At 43.5% G+C, this 15,640-nt stretch overlaps 1 protein-coding gene across 5 annotated transcripts in view; it reads left to right on the plus strand.

Annotated features, from left to right (window-relative positions):
* The first annotated feature begins 494 nt into the window (after positions 1–494).
* LOC131069486 (putative acyl-activating enzyme 19) overlaps positions 495–15,640 on the plus strand; it is a 349,361-nt gene continuing 334,215 nt past the window's right edge. For 2 of the 5 annotated variants that reach the window (XR_009112138.2, XM_058004939.2), the window contains exon 1: positions 495–888. Coding sequence is in view for 4 of the 5 variants with exons in the window: in XM_058004939.2 (XP_057860922.2) it covers positions 672–888 (217 nt within the window). In the remaining variant the exon portion in view is untranslated. The remainder of the gene's footprint in view (positions 889–15,640) is intronic. The other 3 variants (XM_058004937.2, XM_058004938.2, XM_058004940.2) reach the window with 2 other exon arrangements.

The following is a 15,640-nucleotide window of genomic DNA, read 5'->3' on the forward strand; positions in this document are numbered from 1 at the left end:
AATTCTTAATTATGTGTAAAATTGTTGTAATTATGCAATTAAATATTTTGGTAATATGGAGGCCTCTACATTGATAATAAACAACATTGAAGTTTTATTTAATATTACATTATGATTTATAGATTAATTTAATCTTATTTTGTAAATAGATTACTGATTTTTATTTTAGATAAAGCAATCACAGTGTGTAGGAGAAATTTTTTTAGTAGAATTTCTTATAGATGTCTTGAAATGACTTTTTATGATCGTAAAATATGCACAAAATGGACTTGTAAAAGTTGTTGGAAACTCTCAACCAAATGAAACATTTAACACGTATAAAGTTGGTCCTAAAAATCTTTGCATATCTTCTATTCTCTCTTGTTTCAAACATACCATGAGCTTCTTGATAATGGAGTTTTATTATGTTTCACATTTTTCAAAACCTTATAGAAGATACATAGTTGATTTCAAACTACCACTTCTTCATTTATACCTTTTTCCCAAAACATCATTTGTTAAATGATCTACCAATTAACATCATGTATTGTGTAAACCGTGTGCAATTGCTAGATTTTATTTTTACATAGAAACACGAATACAATAAATCCAAAACAAATGGAAATAGTGCAGGGCATGCAATTTTCACTGTAACGGGGAGCAGAAATGGTGAATTGAAGAGCTGTGCGGGCATGGCAGAAGAGATGTGTTGCATATCTCATGCATTCTGGAGAGCAGCATCCACTAAGCCTAACAAATTGGCAATTATCGAATCAAATTTCACGAAAGAATGTGCGGTAGACGTCGTGTACACATACGCGGAACTTAAATCCGCTGTAATCGCTTTGGCTGCTCGCATCACCAACATTTTCCGTGGCGCCCATGATCCCCATGTAATCACTCCTCCAGGTATGTTCCTTGCGTTTCCCTATGATAAATTAACTATTGATATATCCTGCACAATATCTACATCAGAAACCTTAGAAAGAAAACACATGACGAGCTGAGAAACTAAAAAGAGATATCTGCCAAAACTAATACGTTTGTTTGGTTCGATATAAAATTTTGATTAATGAAAGATACATTGCATGTCCCATTCAGAGGGGAGCATAAAGATAACTACATTACTTAAGCTTCCTAATTAATAAGTGATGTAAAATCTTTCAGCTCATCTGAACATGGGAGCACGAAGATATTTAACTTTCAGGATTCTTCGCATTCTCGGTAGATCTTAGCGTCATTTGATGAGAAGGTTTAATTTTCTTCCTCGTAACTTCTGTGCAATCTTGATCTGATTAAGGGAGGTTCTCTGTGATTTGTTCTATTTTGCCATTAGAACAGTCGTCGCTGCCCCCTGAGCCAACCCTCTCATGGGAATCCAAAGGCTCAAAAAAAATCTGCAGATTTGTTTGAAGTCCTCGAGTTGTCGTTCATATGAGAAGTTTTTGGAACCTCTGAAGTCTGGATAAAAGCATCCACTTTTTAATGTGCATGTTGCTCCCATTTTGTTTTATTTGTCATCTGCAAGGAAGGGACCTGCATTGCTTGAGAACAGAAGTGGAGGGGATCAAGCACCTTCTTAGAGTGCTAAGCAGGAGCTCCACTATGTAATGTTGTGGAAGAGTGTCGACCCACCAAAAACTTTGATAATCAGCTTTAATCTTGGTCCTGGAGCAATTTTAGCAATGCATACTATTTCAAAACATCTTCGACATCGGAAGGGAAAAGCTTCATAATCCAAGGATTGTGATCAACTGTGGTCAGCAACCTTGAAGGTGATATCAACTGGGAGATCTCTCGAAATATCCACATCCACAAGGATGTGGGTGAAGGTATCTGTATCAACAGCTAGGAAATCTTCCAAAGAGTTTCCAATGGCTTCAAAGCAAAATCAAATCAGAACTGTAATGGAAGATTTGGGAGATAGACCCAACTAGGCTTCACCATGAATGATTTAATGAGCGAGTTAAACTCTAGATACCAAGGTTTGAGGAAGAGCAAGTTTTTCTCCCAACACCATCGTTTGCATAGAATAGCATTTTTATCTTGCTTACAATAAAAAACCACAATAAGAAAGCCTTGTGCTCATGGGTAAACTTCCAGATTACCTTTCAGCATTGGTTGCCATTTGTGCTCCACGGGGACATGTCTGGGGCTGGCACCCCCGTACCTGTATTAGGGACCGTATGGGGATTTTTTTTTCCGTACTCGACCTGTTTCACATTAGCAGTGAAAAAAGGAAATGTTCTTTGCTTCTTTGCCTCTTGTCCTCTCAAATGCCTTCTTTGAGTACAATGCAGGGTCCTCAAATTGATTTGAATCAAGCAAAAAACTAAAGAGATACCTTAATTCTCTCTTGTTTATATTCTTCAGGGTGCCACAAACAGCCACATCCCTAAAGGAAGAACCCTATGTAGGAGATTCTTCGTTGCCACTTGATTCATCTATGTCGATCAAAGGAGGACAAGAATGAATGCATCGGCCCAAAGAAAACCTGTCGCCTTAGCAACTAGTGCTGCCATTGGAGGGCGTGGAAAGAAGCGCAGAAAGCTTTGAAGAGCAAGACTACGAACCAGAACTCCACAAATGGCTTTGGCCTTGAAGTGCCATTTTGTTGAGCCAATCCAAGGTCGAAAACGTCTGAAAGAGCAGGAGGAGATTAGGGAACCGTATCTGCAGTGCCTATTGGCAGCGAATGTGGGAGTAGAGGCATCATCCACAACAAGAATTTTTTTATTGTTATATATAACAATTACCAATTACGTTTCACCAAAATTGATACTTTATGCTTTTCGTTAGTATGAACTAAATATTTGTAAAATGATCAGGATGCTGGTTGGATGGATGATGTCTAGTACATTCTGTAATGTCCCTATGAGGCTGCTTGTTTCCCAATAATTAACATACGTCCTTATTCATCGTTATGCCTTAAATTAGATTATCAATACTAAGGAACAATTAATATTCATAATACAAGTCATAATTACTATATTTTAGCCCCCAATCCTTACTCCTTTCCTAATCATCATCCCTAATAGAGGCTGGGGAATTACTTGTTAGGGTGCTGGGAAATCATCTCCACAAATAGGCTCGAGGGTTTTAGGAACACTCATCCATACCACCTCTTGGAATCCTTAAGGGTTTCAGGAACACTCATCCATACCACCTCTTGGGGCTCACCTATTTTGGGATGGAGTTACTACCGCCTTTCCCTAACAAAACCAACCTACCCTCATGAGGGGCAATTTAGAATGACTAAGGATTAGATCATTAATACGCTAATCTCTCTCGTATTATGAATGTATAAGTAAATTAATGAAATTAAATATAATTGTTATATAGATGTAATTACACCATTGTTTTGATCGGTAAATGGTTCATTGTATTAATACAATAAAACACATACATTGTTTGTTCCATGCAAAAATTGTAAATAGCAATCTACGAATATCACCATAAAGCCCTTGTTCTTCCTAACCCTGACCACCCAAAACTAGTATACAAATAATTACAAAATGTGCATGAATCCCCTTTACAAAAAACACATTATCAAAACTTTCTAACACTACTTATTAGGCTTCAATTTTTTGGCTCCTACTCCATAATCACTTTGTCACGAACCTCCTCCACCCTTGTTCCCTCTTGCCTATCGGGTTCTTTGTCTGGAATCACCATGCTCGACGAGGATGCACCACCCTTCAACGACCGCCTCTTCTTTGTGCTGTATGAGCCCACAGGTTGACCTTGTTTCCTCTTAGGGGGAGACGCCTTCTTCGCTTGCTCCTGGTTCTCTGGTTGCAACATCCATTTTGGCACCTCCTCTTGCACCAAATGAGCTTCCCTGGACATAAGGAAGTCTTTGATTCCTTGGAGCCCAATCTAGGCAGAAGCCCGATGAACCTCCTTGTTGCTATTCGCACTCCAAAGGAGGAAAGTCCTCAATGGTGGTTTGAATTCACCAATGTGAAACCAATCACCGGCGAGACAGACGAACCCTTCACCTTGCCTCGCCATGCCAAAGATTTGCCAAACCCTAACACTAGTCATCCTTCACACAATTTTGCATGGGCCAAAACACCGTTTCACTAGCCTCTAACTTCAGACACTAAGCCATGAAGAGAGAAGTAATGTCAATGTTGGTGCGATACCTATATTGAGCATTCAGGTTCTTATCCCCTAGCACAATCTTCATCCTGTTCAAGAACGATTGATCTGTGATCTTAAAAACATGACTCAGGCACTCCTCTGAAATCTTCCCCCTGAAAGCCACCGTTGGTTTGGTGGTTTGTAAGGAGAAGTTTGCTTGCATGTTGCCGTCCTCCCTTACTTTCAAGCTCAATGTACTTCTTGCTTCTTGCAGTCTATGAGCTTTTCAAACTTGGCGCCTGTTGACGTGGATGAAATCACATTGCTGCAAACTCCATACGGCCAACGCAGAATAGAATAGCCAACTGATTATCCTATCCTCTCTTGAAATAAGGGAATCCCTAATGCTATTTTCTACGCTTTGATCAAAGGGGATAACCTCAAGGTTTCTTTTGTCAGGTCTTGACTGCGGGATCTCTCAGTGGCTTGATGTGTTTATGCTGGAAACACAAGGGGACTTACGCTTGACTGGGAATTCTATGGATAAATTCCCCGGAACCTTTTACAATCTTTCCATCAGATGATATTGGTTAATTTGATGCTGCTTTAGTAGGGCTGCAGATTTTTTTTTTTTTTCGAATAAATAAAAAAGGGGGGAGATAAGAAAGGAAGGATAGGGAGAGAGAGAGAGAGACATGAACTGTAAATTCTAACCAAGACAACAAATTCAGTCAAGCAGACAGACACCTCCAGGAAACTAGATTAGACATCATCAGCCATTTAGACACAATGCTTGTATAAACTTAGTGCAATCTTCAAAGGAGAAACCAGATTTTCATATTACCAAGTACGATATTAGAATTTCTACATTCATAGTATATATTTGATAATCGAACTGAGCATGAAATGGTCCAGATTAACCATGCGGAAAGAAAAGCAATCAGCTATTCTCTAATGGTATGGACTGTGAAGATTCTATCAGATGCTTGATTGAAAAACTGCTGTGCAAAATAAATAGACATAACTAAAAGCTTTCAAAATTAAGTGAAGAAGGAGACCATGCACTCACAAGGAAACTTGAAAATAGTCTTAATTCATTGTATTAATTCCTGCAAAGTCCTTCAGAGCTTTCACAACAATCCAAGAACTTCTTACAAAATGAGGGAAAACCAGTCCCTTAAATAGGCTTCAAAAAGGATGAATGGCCTAGATTAAATCTAAATAAGTGGCCCAGATTCATCCATAAAGCAGTGCTGCCCATACCCATAAATGGGAGGCAAATATCAACAACTACCCCAAAATGGGCAATAACTACCCAAAAAGGGATAATTACAACAATTTGGAACAAATCAAAAAGGGGGCACAAAAGTTTTACAATTTGTTGACCAAAAGTCAACTGTCACCTTTTTGGGACAAAAAGTGCATTTTAAGATTTGGAAGGGAAAAAACACTTTTGAGAAACTACTTTCTCTATTTCGGTTTCACACTCTTTCTTTAGAAATTGGTCCTCACTATGCAGCTATTCCCGCCATAAATCACGACTTGCTGCCCATTCCTTGCGAACGTATTCCTGGAATTTGATACATAACTGGAAGAGCAGACTGAAAGCCCGGGTGGCGAATTTTGTACTGCATGCCCTCGAGATACTGGTCTACGTGCTTTAAACCGTCCTTCCAGCTGGAGCGATTACGCTCGAAGCATAATATGTCTGAATGGAACTGACCAGCAAAACTCAAGTCTCCAACGGAATAAGAAACCTTATCTGCTCCCAACCTTTCTTCCCAGTTTGGCCGGACTACATTGTCGGATAGGTCATTTATCCATCCTGAAACCATTGATCGGAGGATGGTCTTACCTAGTTCTTGCATGTTCCCCAGAATTACCTCACATGCGTCATTTTCTTTGTCAATAATTTCCTGGGCGTCGTTCTTCATGGTGATGGTCCAGTACCATTCTTTGAGAACACTGATGCCATGGGGATCTAGGATGTCAGACAATGTGGGAATTTGCGCATGTGTCCAAAAAAGAGCTCTCATGAGGGGAAGGGTAGAGGCTGCCACTTCGTGCATGTGAAGGGATTCCCTCTTTACCTCCAACAACCTGACTAGAGTGAGCTCTCGATGGAGGGCCATTTCTTTCACCTCCCTAAGGATTTGTTCTCCCTTTTTCTTGATGTCCTGCATCCGTTCCTTGACGGCCTTTGCGGTATCCCGAATTCCTTCAAATTCAGTCGTGGTCCTTTGTGCCAATGCCGTTGGGGGAATATGGGATTCGGAGGGATTGTGCAATGGCCGTAGGAGCTGATCGATGTATCCCTCGCCTTGTTCAGCACGGGCCCGATACATACCCTTTTCCGCTGTGATCTCCTCGAGCTGTCTGAGTATGTTTTGCACTGAATCCTTAAATTCTTCCTTTTCCTGCTCTTTTGTAGCTCGTCCGATGGGGACAGTCGTGATGCTATAATCTGCCAGTGTTATTTGATCTGCTGGCTTGTCTACGGGCAGGGTGGCAATATGAAGAGTGCGGTTCCTTTGTTCATCCCTAGTTACTCTAGAATATGCCCTTGGTTTCTTCTTCCCTTTAGCTTTTGCTTGATCCATTCGCGAGAAGATATCCTCTAGATCGATGGGTGCTTTGGTGGCGGCCCTACGCTGAGCTCTGGCGATCAACCACTCTTGAGGCACTGTCTGGGTCGATGATAGGGTCAAGTTAGCATCTTGTTCTCCTACGTTCTCAACTGGTTGACCACAAATTCGTAGCTGCCCCACCATCGGAGGAGTGAAAGAGGGAGGAAGCTCCTTGCTTGCAGCTGAGTTCTCCCCTATTTCATTGAACAACTGTCTGACATCCTCCTGTGAAGGTTGCTCCTCAGTTCTCTCGGGCTCATGAATTTCGTCTATCCTTTGTTCTCCCTCGACGGTGGAGTCGTTCTTGGCTGTATTAAGGAGTAGCAACTCGTGACGGCTCTGCTGGGTAGGTTCATGCACTTCGACCCCCTAGGTGGATGGGATTTCTCCTTCTTCTATTTGGTTACCCAGTTTGGTCAACTCGAGGCCTTTTGGCTCGGTGTCCAGTACATCAGGTGCAGGAGGATCATTGGCCTCGAATGCAGGAGCAGGTACGCAATCCAATTCTATGGCATCGTCGGACGAACTAGGATCTTTTGAAGATGAAGTGACCTCTGGCCTCTTTATGGGAATCTTCTCCCTTCTTGTTCTTTTGGACGTCCGAGTTCCTCTGCAAGCCTTAGCTTTCTTTCTTTTCTCTAGTTTCTCAGTTGATGTCCCTTCGTCTTCGGAAGACTGAGAGTCAAGACTGCCCATCAAATGGTAAGTGAACTGGACCCCCTCATGGACTAGCCTCTCGATCTGATGATGTAACCATTGATCTGTGTATCTTGCTGGGGCTACCATAACTGCTTCGAAATCTGTGATTGGGTCCTGAGACCAATCAACGCCTGGCAAGAGATGTCTTACTGCTTCGAATTCTCGGACCTGGAGGCAATTTCCTGAGTCCGTGAGCTGATCTGGGACCCGACGGTATTCAAAGAGTCGCATCTGCTGCACACTCAACCTAGAATATTCCCGTCGCCTGACTTCGTAGTCATCGGAGCAATTTTTCCAATAGTCTTCAACTGACTCCTTTGCTCTGTATCTTCGACCATAGGCCCTTTTTGCCAGATTATCATGATCGAAGTATTTTCTTGGGAAATGGTCTTGGAGGCCATAAGAGGCCAATTCCGCAAGGGACTCCTCTGCTAGGGTAGGGGTCCTCAATTGGACATCATGGCTGCCTATGATCATAGGAAATGTGAATCCAGCCCGCTTGCTTTCTCGAAGTAAGATGCCGGCGGGGCGTGATTGCCTTGCCACCTCCATAAGGATTACTTTGTCGGTTGGATACCGTGGAAGTCGAAGGGGGGCACCATCGAAGCCAGCTATTCGGATGTAGGAAAACCTTGGGAACTGAATGAACCGGGCTCCATACCTCTGCACTAAAGTAGTAGCTTGCTCCGAGAGCCTTATGTGCAACCCGCCCTGCATTAGCCTAACCAAGCGCATTGTGAAGGCGTCATTGATGCGTTCATACTGACCAACCGCGTAAGCCAGGCTGTTCTTTTCCCTTTGAGCTATATCCTGGTAGTGCAGCTGCGGGTAGCAATCATAGACTTTCACCTGACCGGGCCCATTCCCGATCTCACCTTTCATTATCAATCCTGGCAGTGGCTGGTTCTTTGCGAACATATAGACCAAATAGGAGGTCATGGTGAAGTACTTCTTTGTTTCGAGCTCAATAAGCTGAGTGTGGATGTTATCGCTTATGATTTGGGCCCAGCCAAACTAAGACTTTCCGGCGAAGACCTGCTCTGTAAAATAGAACATCCACTCTTCAAAGTAGCTGGACTTAGGAAGTCCCATGACTCGGCTGAGTAAGGTGACCATATCGCCATGTTCATTATGAAAATCACTTCTGGGGGTCTTTTTCACAATCCTGGTGCTCGAAGGCCTTTTCTCCTTGAACCATTCTTCGTTAATCAGTGCCTTGCATCGGGCCGGATTCATATCATATGCCCCTTGTGCTTCGTCTATGGTTGTAGCTGTGGGATTATTTGGAAAGGGGATATCAAATGCATCACCGATAGCCTCAGGGGAGAAGTCGGCGATAGTCATATCCTCCAGAAGCACTAATCTGGACTTTGGTTCATAATGCCGAGCAGCCTCTACTACTAATTCATAGTTCTGGATTACTGGAGGAAAACCTGCCGCTTGGGCGATGCCACTTTCCACCATCTGCCTAGGCCTGCCATATGCGTTGGGTGAGAAGACCCGATTCCTGAAGTCCTGAATATCAATATGGCCAAGGTCAGTGTCACCAATGTTGTCCCAGACGCTCTAAACTTTCGACTCCCTCAATCCTCCCCTTTGATACTGGTACTTCATCTTTTCAACCTTACGTGGGATGTCTGATTTGGATGCTTGTGAGGTTTCGACTACAGCGGGCGTTTTTGATGATTCCACCGCCGATTTAGGCATCTATCCTGCACAGCCGGATGCGGATTACGAGGTGATACAAGAAAGGTAATGCGGGTTAGATAACAAAAGAAGTGCTCCAGCAGGCTGGGATTAATTTAAAGTTTAGTCTGGACATGGAGCAATATTATTTTAGCTAACAGCTTGATCAACTTTACCCGCAGCATATTCTTGAAGATTTCTGACTATGCATTTATACTTATCACTTCTGGATTTTGGATTAACTTTCAACAGAGACAGCATGAAAATTTTCCTAAGTTTGAAAAGAGGTTCAATTTCTGGTGAAGCCTTAAGAGTGGATTTCTAAATTTCGAGCGATTGAACAATGTTTATGAGCACAAGAGATGCAAATTTCAAGAATTCAAGAATTGCGATCAAATTTTACGATTTGCCCATCTGACTTAAACATTTTCTAAATGATCATATGCAACAAAGCGCACTTACCTGATGGGAGCGGAAGCTCTTGCAAAGTTTGAATCCCAACGGTTATCTTTTTGCCTTAAATTTACGCGGTCGCTGGACAAAGAGAACTTATCATTTTAAATGGTTTCCTTTCTACCTTGGGTAATTGGTAATCTGAGCTTAGATGATCAGGAGGATTTAATGCAACACCCTACCTCCTTGCTTTCGAACTTTGGATGGTTTTCAAATTCTGAACTGCGCTTTCCTCCTTGCGAGTTTTGCAAATTTCGCGTCTTCCACTTTGCGATTTGCACACCTTGCGAATTTCAGAGGTCTGACCCACTTTGGTTAATTTCGGACCTCACACTTCCTCTTTTGCAAACTTGGAAACTCTGCGATCTCCACCTGCTGGGGGCTTTGGGTGTTTGGCGGTTTTCGGGCACCGACACTGTTTGCAAGTAAAACCTCGGACCTGAAAGACGATCTTGCAAATCTTGGAAACTTTGAATGCCCTTGAACTTCCTTTCGCGATTTACAGATAAACTTCAGGCCCGTTGCAGCTTCTGGCGCCTTGGAGTGTATCTCGTGATGACTTCGGGGCTTGAATGGAGAACTTCGGATTCCAAGCGCTACGTTGCCTTGGGCGTTCGAAGTGTATTTTGTAAATAAACTTCAGAGCACTCGTCCTTTGTATTCGTCGCAATTTCGGAGCTGGGAACGCGTTTTGCCTATTTTGGAGTTCTTTGGAATTTCGGAGCAAAGGTCCGAATTTGGGGCTTTCTAGCGAACTAAAGTTTCGGACTTTTACGCCCTTCTCGCAACTTATAACACTCCTCTCTAATTCTCGCACCCAGGTTCGAAAGTGATGACTTTGTGATTTCAAACGCTTTTGGACCTGGAAGCACTTGCGTGATTTTGAGAATCACGACGCCTCTATTTGCAAAAAACTTCGGAGCCGGAGGCGTTCTCGCGATTTTCGGACCAAAGGCGTCTCTTTCAAATATTTCGCGTTTTCTTTATTTTTAAAACTCACTCCAAGGTCCAAAAATGATGTTGCTTTAAGGGTTTTCGGACTTGGGGGCACTTTCGCGTTTTCGGACCAAGTGCGTCCCTTTCGAATATTTTGCGTTTTCTTTATTTTTAAAACTCACTCCAAGGTCCGAAAATGATGTCGCTTTAAGGGTTTTCAGACTTGGGGGCACTTTCGCGTTTTCGGACCAAGTGCGTCCCTTTCGAATATTTCGCGTTTTCTTTATTTTCTTCCAAGGGTCCGAGAAAAAGGACTTAAGTGATTTCGGAGGCTAAAGCACTTTTAGCCATTCTTTTTACGATTTTCGCAGTTTATCCTAGGGTCCGAAAATAGACGCCTGAAGGTTTTCGGAGGGTTGGAGCGCTTTAGCGAGTTTCTAAGTTCAAACGCACTTCTTTCTTTTAACTCGACGCCCTTTTACTCCAGGTCTGAATTTGGAACTTAAAGTGATTTTCGGGGCTAGGAGAGTCCTTGGGATATTTTGCACTCTTCCACTTTTAAAAAAAACAATTTGCTCCAAGGTCCGAATTTGGAATTTGAAGTAATTTTCGGGGCCTAGAGCTATCTTTGCAACATTTTAAAAGAACTTTTGCATTGTTTTCGAACCAAGTAGGGAGCATCTGTTTTTGAAATTTTCGCCCCCAGGGTCCGAAATTTGCCCCTTAGACAATTTTGAAATCTTGCACGGAACGTCGAACCTCCTACTAGCCTTTTGCCAGGCTCCACAAATCTGGATTTAGGAGGCATCAGAATACTAAGGCACTTGGCCGGGCAATTCGATCTTTCATCAGCAGGCGAAAATCATCTCTCGCCCAAACTTTACAAAGGTCGGGTGACAAACCTTATGCAATCGGCCTCACAGCTCTGGCTTCGCCAATTCCTACCACCTTACGCCTATCTAAGGCGATTCTCAAAACTTCGAACAAAGCTCTTGGCGTTCACGCCCGAGAGCTAGACTAGTCAGGAGGACCTATCGGTTCATTACTTCAACGTCAATTAGTTTACGGATCGGTCACGAACTCGCTCGAAGAGACACGAGAAACTCTGCTCGGAACCTCAGGACAACGACCGAAAGCTCAAAACATGAAAGGGGACCCTGTCGGCGACAGGGAGCGTGTGCAACGCACAACAGCGCCTTATCTCAATATGTTTTGCAAGCATCCATCCACATCGGTTTAAAATGCTTGCCGCCAACACCTATCAACTACAAAGCAATTAATACGACATTGATGGCCATTAACTACTCCTTTGATGTATTATTACGGACTAGCCTTTGCAAATGGAAACTTTCTCCTTCGCACGTATCACAACCATGGGCTGGTGAAGCGGCTATAGATATGTCACATCTGCCTTCAATACTCAATTAAATTCCTTGGTTGTGCTTGAATCTTATTGCCACCTCATCCAATCCGTTCGAAAAACAATCTACATCCTTGCTTCGATATTCCCCCTTGTCCTATCGCACAAGGCAAAGGTTAGATCTTATTCAATAACACCAACTTGGCCGCTTGAGCATAAAGAGTCATCATTGCCACCTTACTCCCACAGCCTCTCCATCACCTTTGTTCATTACCACTTCCACCAATCGTATCTGACCCCCGATGCCCCTAATGTATAAAATTTGCCAACTCATTCTTGTATTTGCTAACATCTTAATTCACCTCATTCGAGACTTCAAGTGTCTCATCAATCCATTTGACTTCTCCGATTTGGAGATCAAATGCCATGTTGGCTTGTTGGTTAGCTTCTATGTTACCCTCCCTTAGCACATGAGATAATTTGAATTTGCTAAATGTGGATAGGAGTCGGTTAATAGTCTGAATGACCTTGTCAATTTTCCAATTATCAGCTTGCCCTTTCGAGAGTGCATTTACAATAATTTGCGAGTCCCTGTTTACTCCCTACGGTCTACATGTTCTGACTTCACAAAATAAACAAAAAGCTAAAGTATGCATAGAACATAGATAACATTTACAGCAACATAGGCCAAATGATATAACTTTATTGCATCAAGTAATGGATAGTACATCAAAATATTTGTTCAACCATAACTCTCGTTTCCCGATACATTGCCAGAATATACCACTCGGTCAGTTGGCGAAGATGTCAACTGCCGGAACTATCAACTGCCTACGGGAACTAATTACCCATTACATATTAAATCAACATAACAAACGATGTTTTATTTAGTGACGACATAATTGCCGTCTACATCAGTCGCCCCCCCCCGAAAAAAAAAAAAGAGTCATCTTCCAGGCGACTACAACAAAATGGGGCTAATACTAATATACTACTATTGAGAACAAGGAGGGTGAGAGGGTGTCCCTGGAGTGGAGGATGCTGGAGTCTGTTACCAGAAGTGCTGAAGTTGCTCCATACGGAGCCGTAAGTCACGCTCGGCAACTAGCTGGTGCTCTTGAGCTCTTTTCACCTTGTAGATTGCCTCCATCTAGTCCTTGTCTTTCTGCTCCACTCGGCTCGTTAGTACCGCCACCCTATCCTCCAATTCCTTCACCTTGGCGCTCTGCTCCGCTACAAGGGTCTTCTGGTGTGCCACTGCCTCCTCCACTTCAGCTCGTAGTTCCTTCTCAACAGCTGCAAGCTCTGCTTGTCAATCGAGCTCCTTCTGGATGAGTGCCACTTCAGACTTGGCCGCTTCTTGTTTAGCTTGGGCCCTATGCATTTGGAAAAAGATTTCTCGAAAGGAACTCTCCATGCCTTGGAGAGTGGGCCCAAGTACCCCATGTCCCTATATGATGTGCATCTAGTGCCAAATTTCCCCCATCGCCTCAATCTCGGCTGCTGGCCAGTCATGCTTACTGAATTGCCGCTCAAACTCCTCCTGGTACCAAATCCGCATAAATTCCAGAAGATTTTTTGCCTCCAATACTGCACCTACGTCCCCCCGTAGGGCTAGGTCTACAATTCCTCATGCCACCTTTGTAAACCCATCCAATTTTGCCAAGAACCTCCGAACGGACCCTACTGGATCTCATGGGTCTGGTTAGGAAACTTGAAGGCCCTCATCTACATGATCCCCCTTGGCTGGCTGCAACTCTGTACCAATCATCCCACTGCCTCCAAACTGGATGCTCTCGTCGTCGATATCAACGACGGTGTTTTGTATTTTCTTTTTCACTTTCTCCCTTGCTGGGAGACTACTTGACTTCCCAACTACTCCATCGGTGATTTGGCCATCTGCCACTGTACGTGGGGAAGGAGGTGGGGGTGCATGCGGTGCCAGTGCAAACCTGCCTAGCCAACTATCTAAAGATGCATCTACGTCCTTTCCTTGGCCTTCAAACACTGCCACCTCTGCCATGGGAGTATCTGGTACGACTCGCTCTTGTACCACTCTGCCATCCATAAGGGTCTCTCGATGTACCACTCCTTCGGTTGTAGGAGTCTCTCGGTGTACCACTCCTTTAGTTGTAGGAGTCTCCTTGCGTACCACTCCTCCAATCACCAATGCAACCCTATGCACATGGTGCCTTACCTGTTGCGTTTGCTTGGATCCTTTAGGTACCTTCTAAAACAACATGCCTACGGGAGTGGCTTCTCCAAGAGGCATAGCCACTCTAAGTGACTCTATGGGTACTGAGTGCACTGAAGGGGATAACTTGGCGGCTGCAAATTTGACTCTTGCTGTAATTCTTTTGGGTGGTGGGGTAGGTGTTATGTCTTTCTGCGGTGGTTGAACTTGCTCTTCCATTGTCAGCCGCTCCTCTTCTCCTCCTTCTAGGTGTGCTTCTACCCCTTCTACCTCCTCGACCTCCTTAGAATCCACATTGTGGGGTGCCATTCTGAAACCCTCGTCCCCACTTTTGCTCTCCATATCCTTTGTTTCTTCTTCTTCGACTTCTGCATCATCTAAACTTTCCTTTTCTTCCATACTAGGTTCGTTGTCCTGTTTGCTTTTCTTCTTGGCAGGTTGGGCGTTGTCACTTCCGAGTGTATCCTAATGTACCCAGTAGTACATTGGGGGTTTGTTCAGCTCAACCCTGCTTAGAGGCTGAAACTTGCCCCATTTCTCAGACGACACTTGTGTACGTTGTTGAGAATGGGTGCCTCAAACTTACTAGCTGAAATCTCGATAAGATGGCATTTGGTTTCCGCTGTGAGCAGTTTGGTGTGACACTTAAGCAATCTTGGCGAAAGAGACTATTTCGATATAGCAATTGGTTGGTCTGGCCGACAAAAGTCTCTTGTCTTTGTAGCAAGTGTGCGTTGTTGGCGATAGAGGGGATTGTTCGGTGTAACATGTGATTTTGGCAAGATGTTTCAAGTTGATAGCCGAAGTCACATCTCTTGGCGGTAAGACTATTTCGGTGAAAGAGCGGATTTCGGTGTAACTTCGGGTTTCGGTAAGTCATTCCAAGCGGTAAGCCGAAGTCATGATTTCCAGCTGATGGAGCTGGTATCGATAAGACATCAGAGTGGTCTGGGTGAAGAGCTGTTTTCGATGTGACATTAGCTTTCAGTGAGACAGTTCGAGCAGTTAACCGAAGTTATGTCTCTCATTAATGGAATATGTTTTCGATGAGACAACTGATGAGTCTTGGCGACAAGTTAGGATTTCACTGTGACCTTGGTGTTCGATAAGACTCTTTCTAGCCACTAGTCAAAGTTATGGTTCTTGCCGATGAAGGTCATGTCGATGAGACTTTGCCGAAGTCTTGGCAACAAGCAATCTCTTTGGTGTGACCTTGGTGTTCGCTATGACATGTTAAGGCAGTAGCCAAAGTCACACCTCATGCCGATAAGACCACATCAATGAGACTTTGTTATGTCTTGGTGACCAGTTAAGAGTTCGATGAGAGTTCGATGTTCGGTAAGACATTCCAAGAAGAAAGTCGAAGACATAGTCTATGCCGAAAAGCCAACATTGATAAGACATTGAATTGTTTTGGCAACGCGTTGTGGATTTCGATGAGACATTGAAGTTCGCTTAGACAGTTCTAAGTCATTGCCGAAGGTGAACCTCTTGCCGATAAGCCATGAAATGTGGTGGGACCACGATGGACTCATGCTGACCTTCTAAATTGGATGTCGACGATAGGTCCAAGCTGGAGTCTAAGGAATTTGATGAGAGTTCATAGAGACGGTTGGAGCC

This window comes from Cryptomeria japonica, chromosome 11, assembly GCF_030272615.1.
Source record: "Cryptomeria japonica chromosome 11, Sugi_1.0, whole genome shotgun sequence".
In the NCBI taxonomy this organism is placed as follows: domain Eukaryota; kingdom Viridiplantae; phylum Streptophyta; class Pinopsida; order Cupressales; family Cupressaceae; genus Cryptomeria; species Cryptomeria japonica.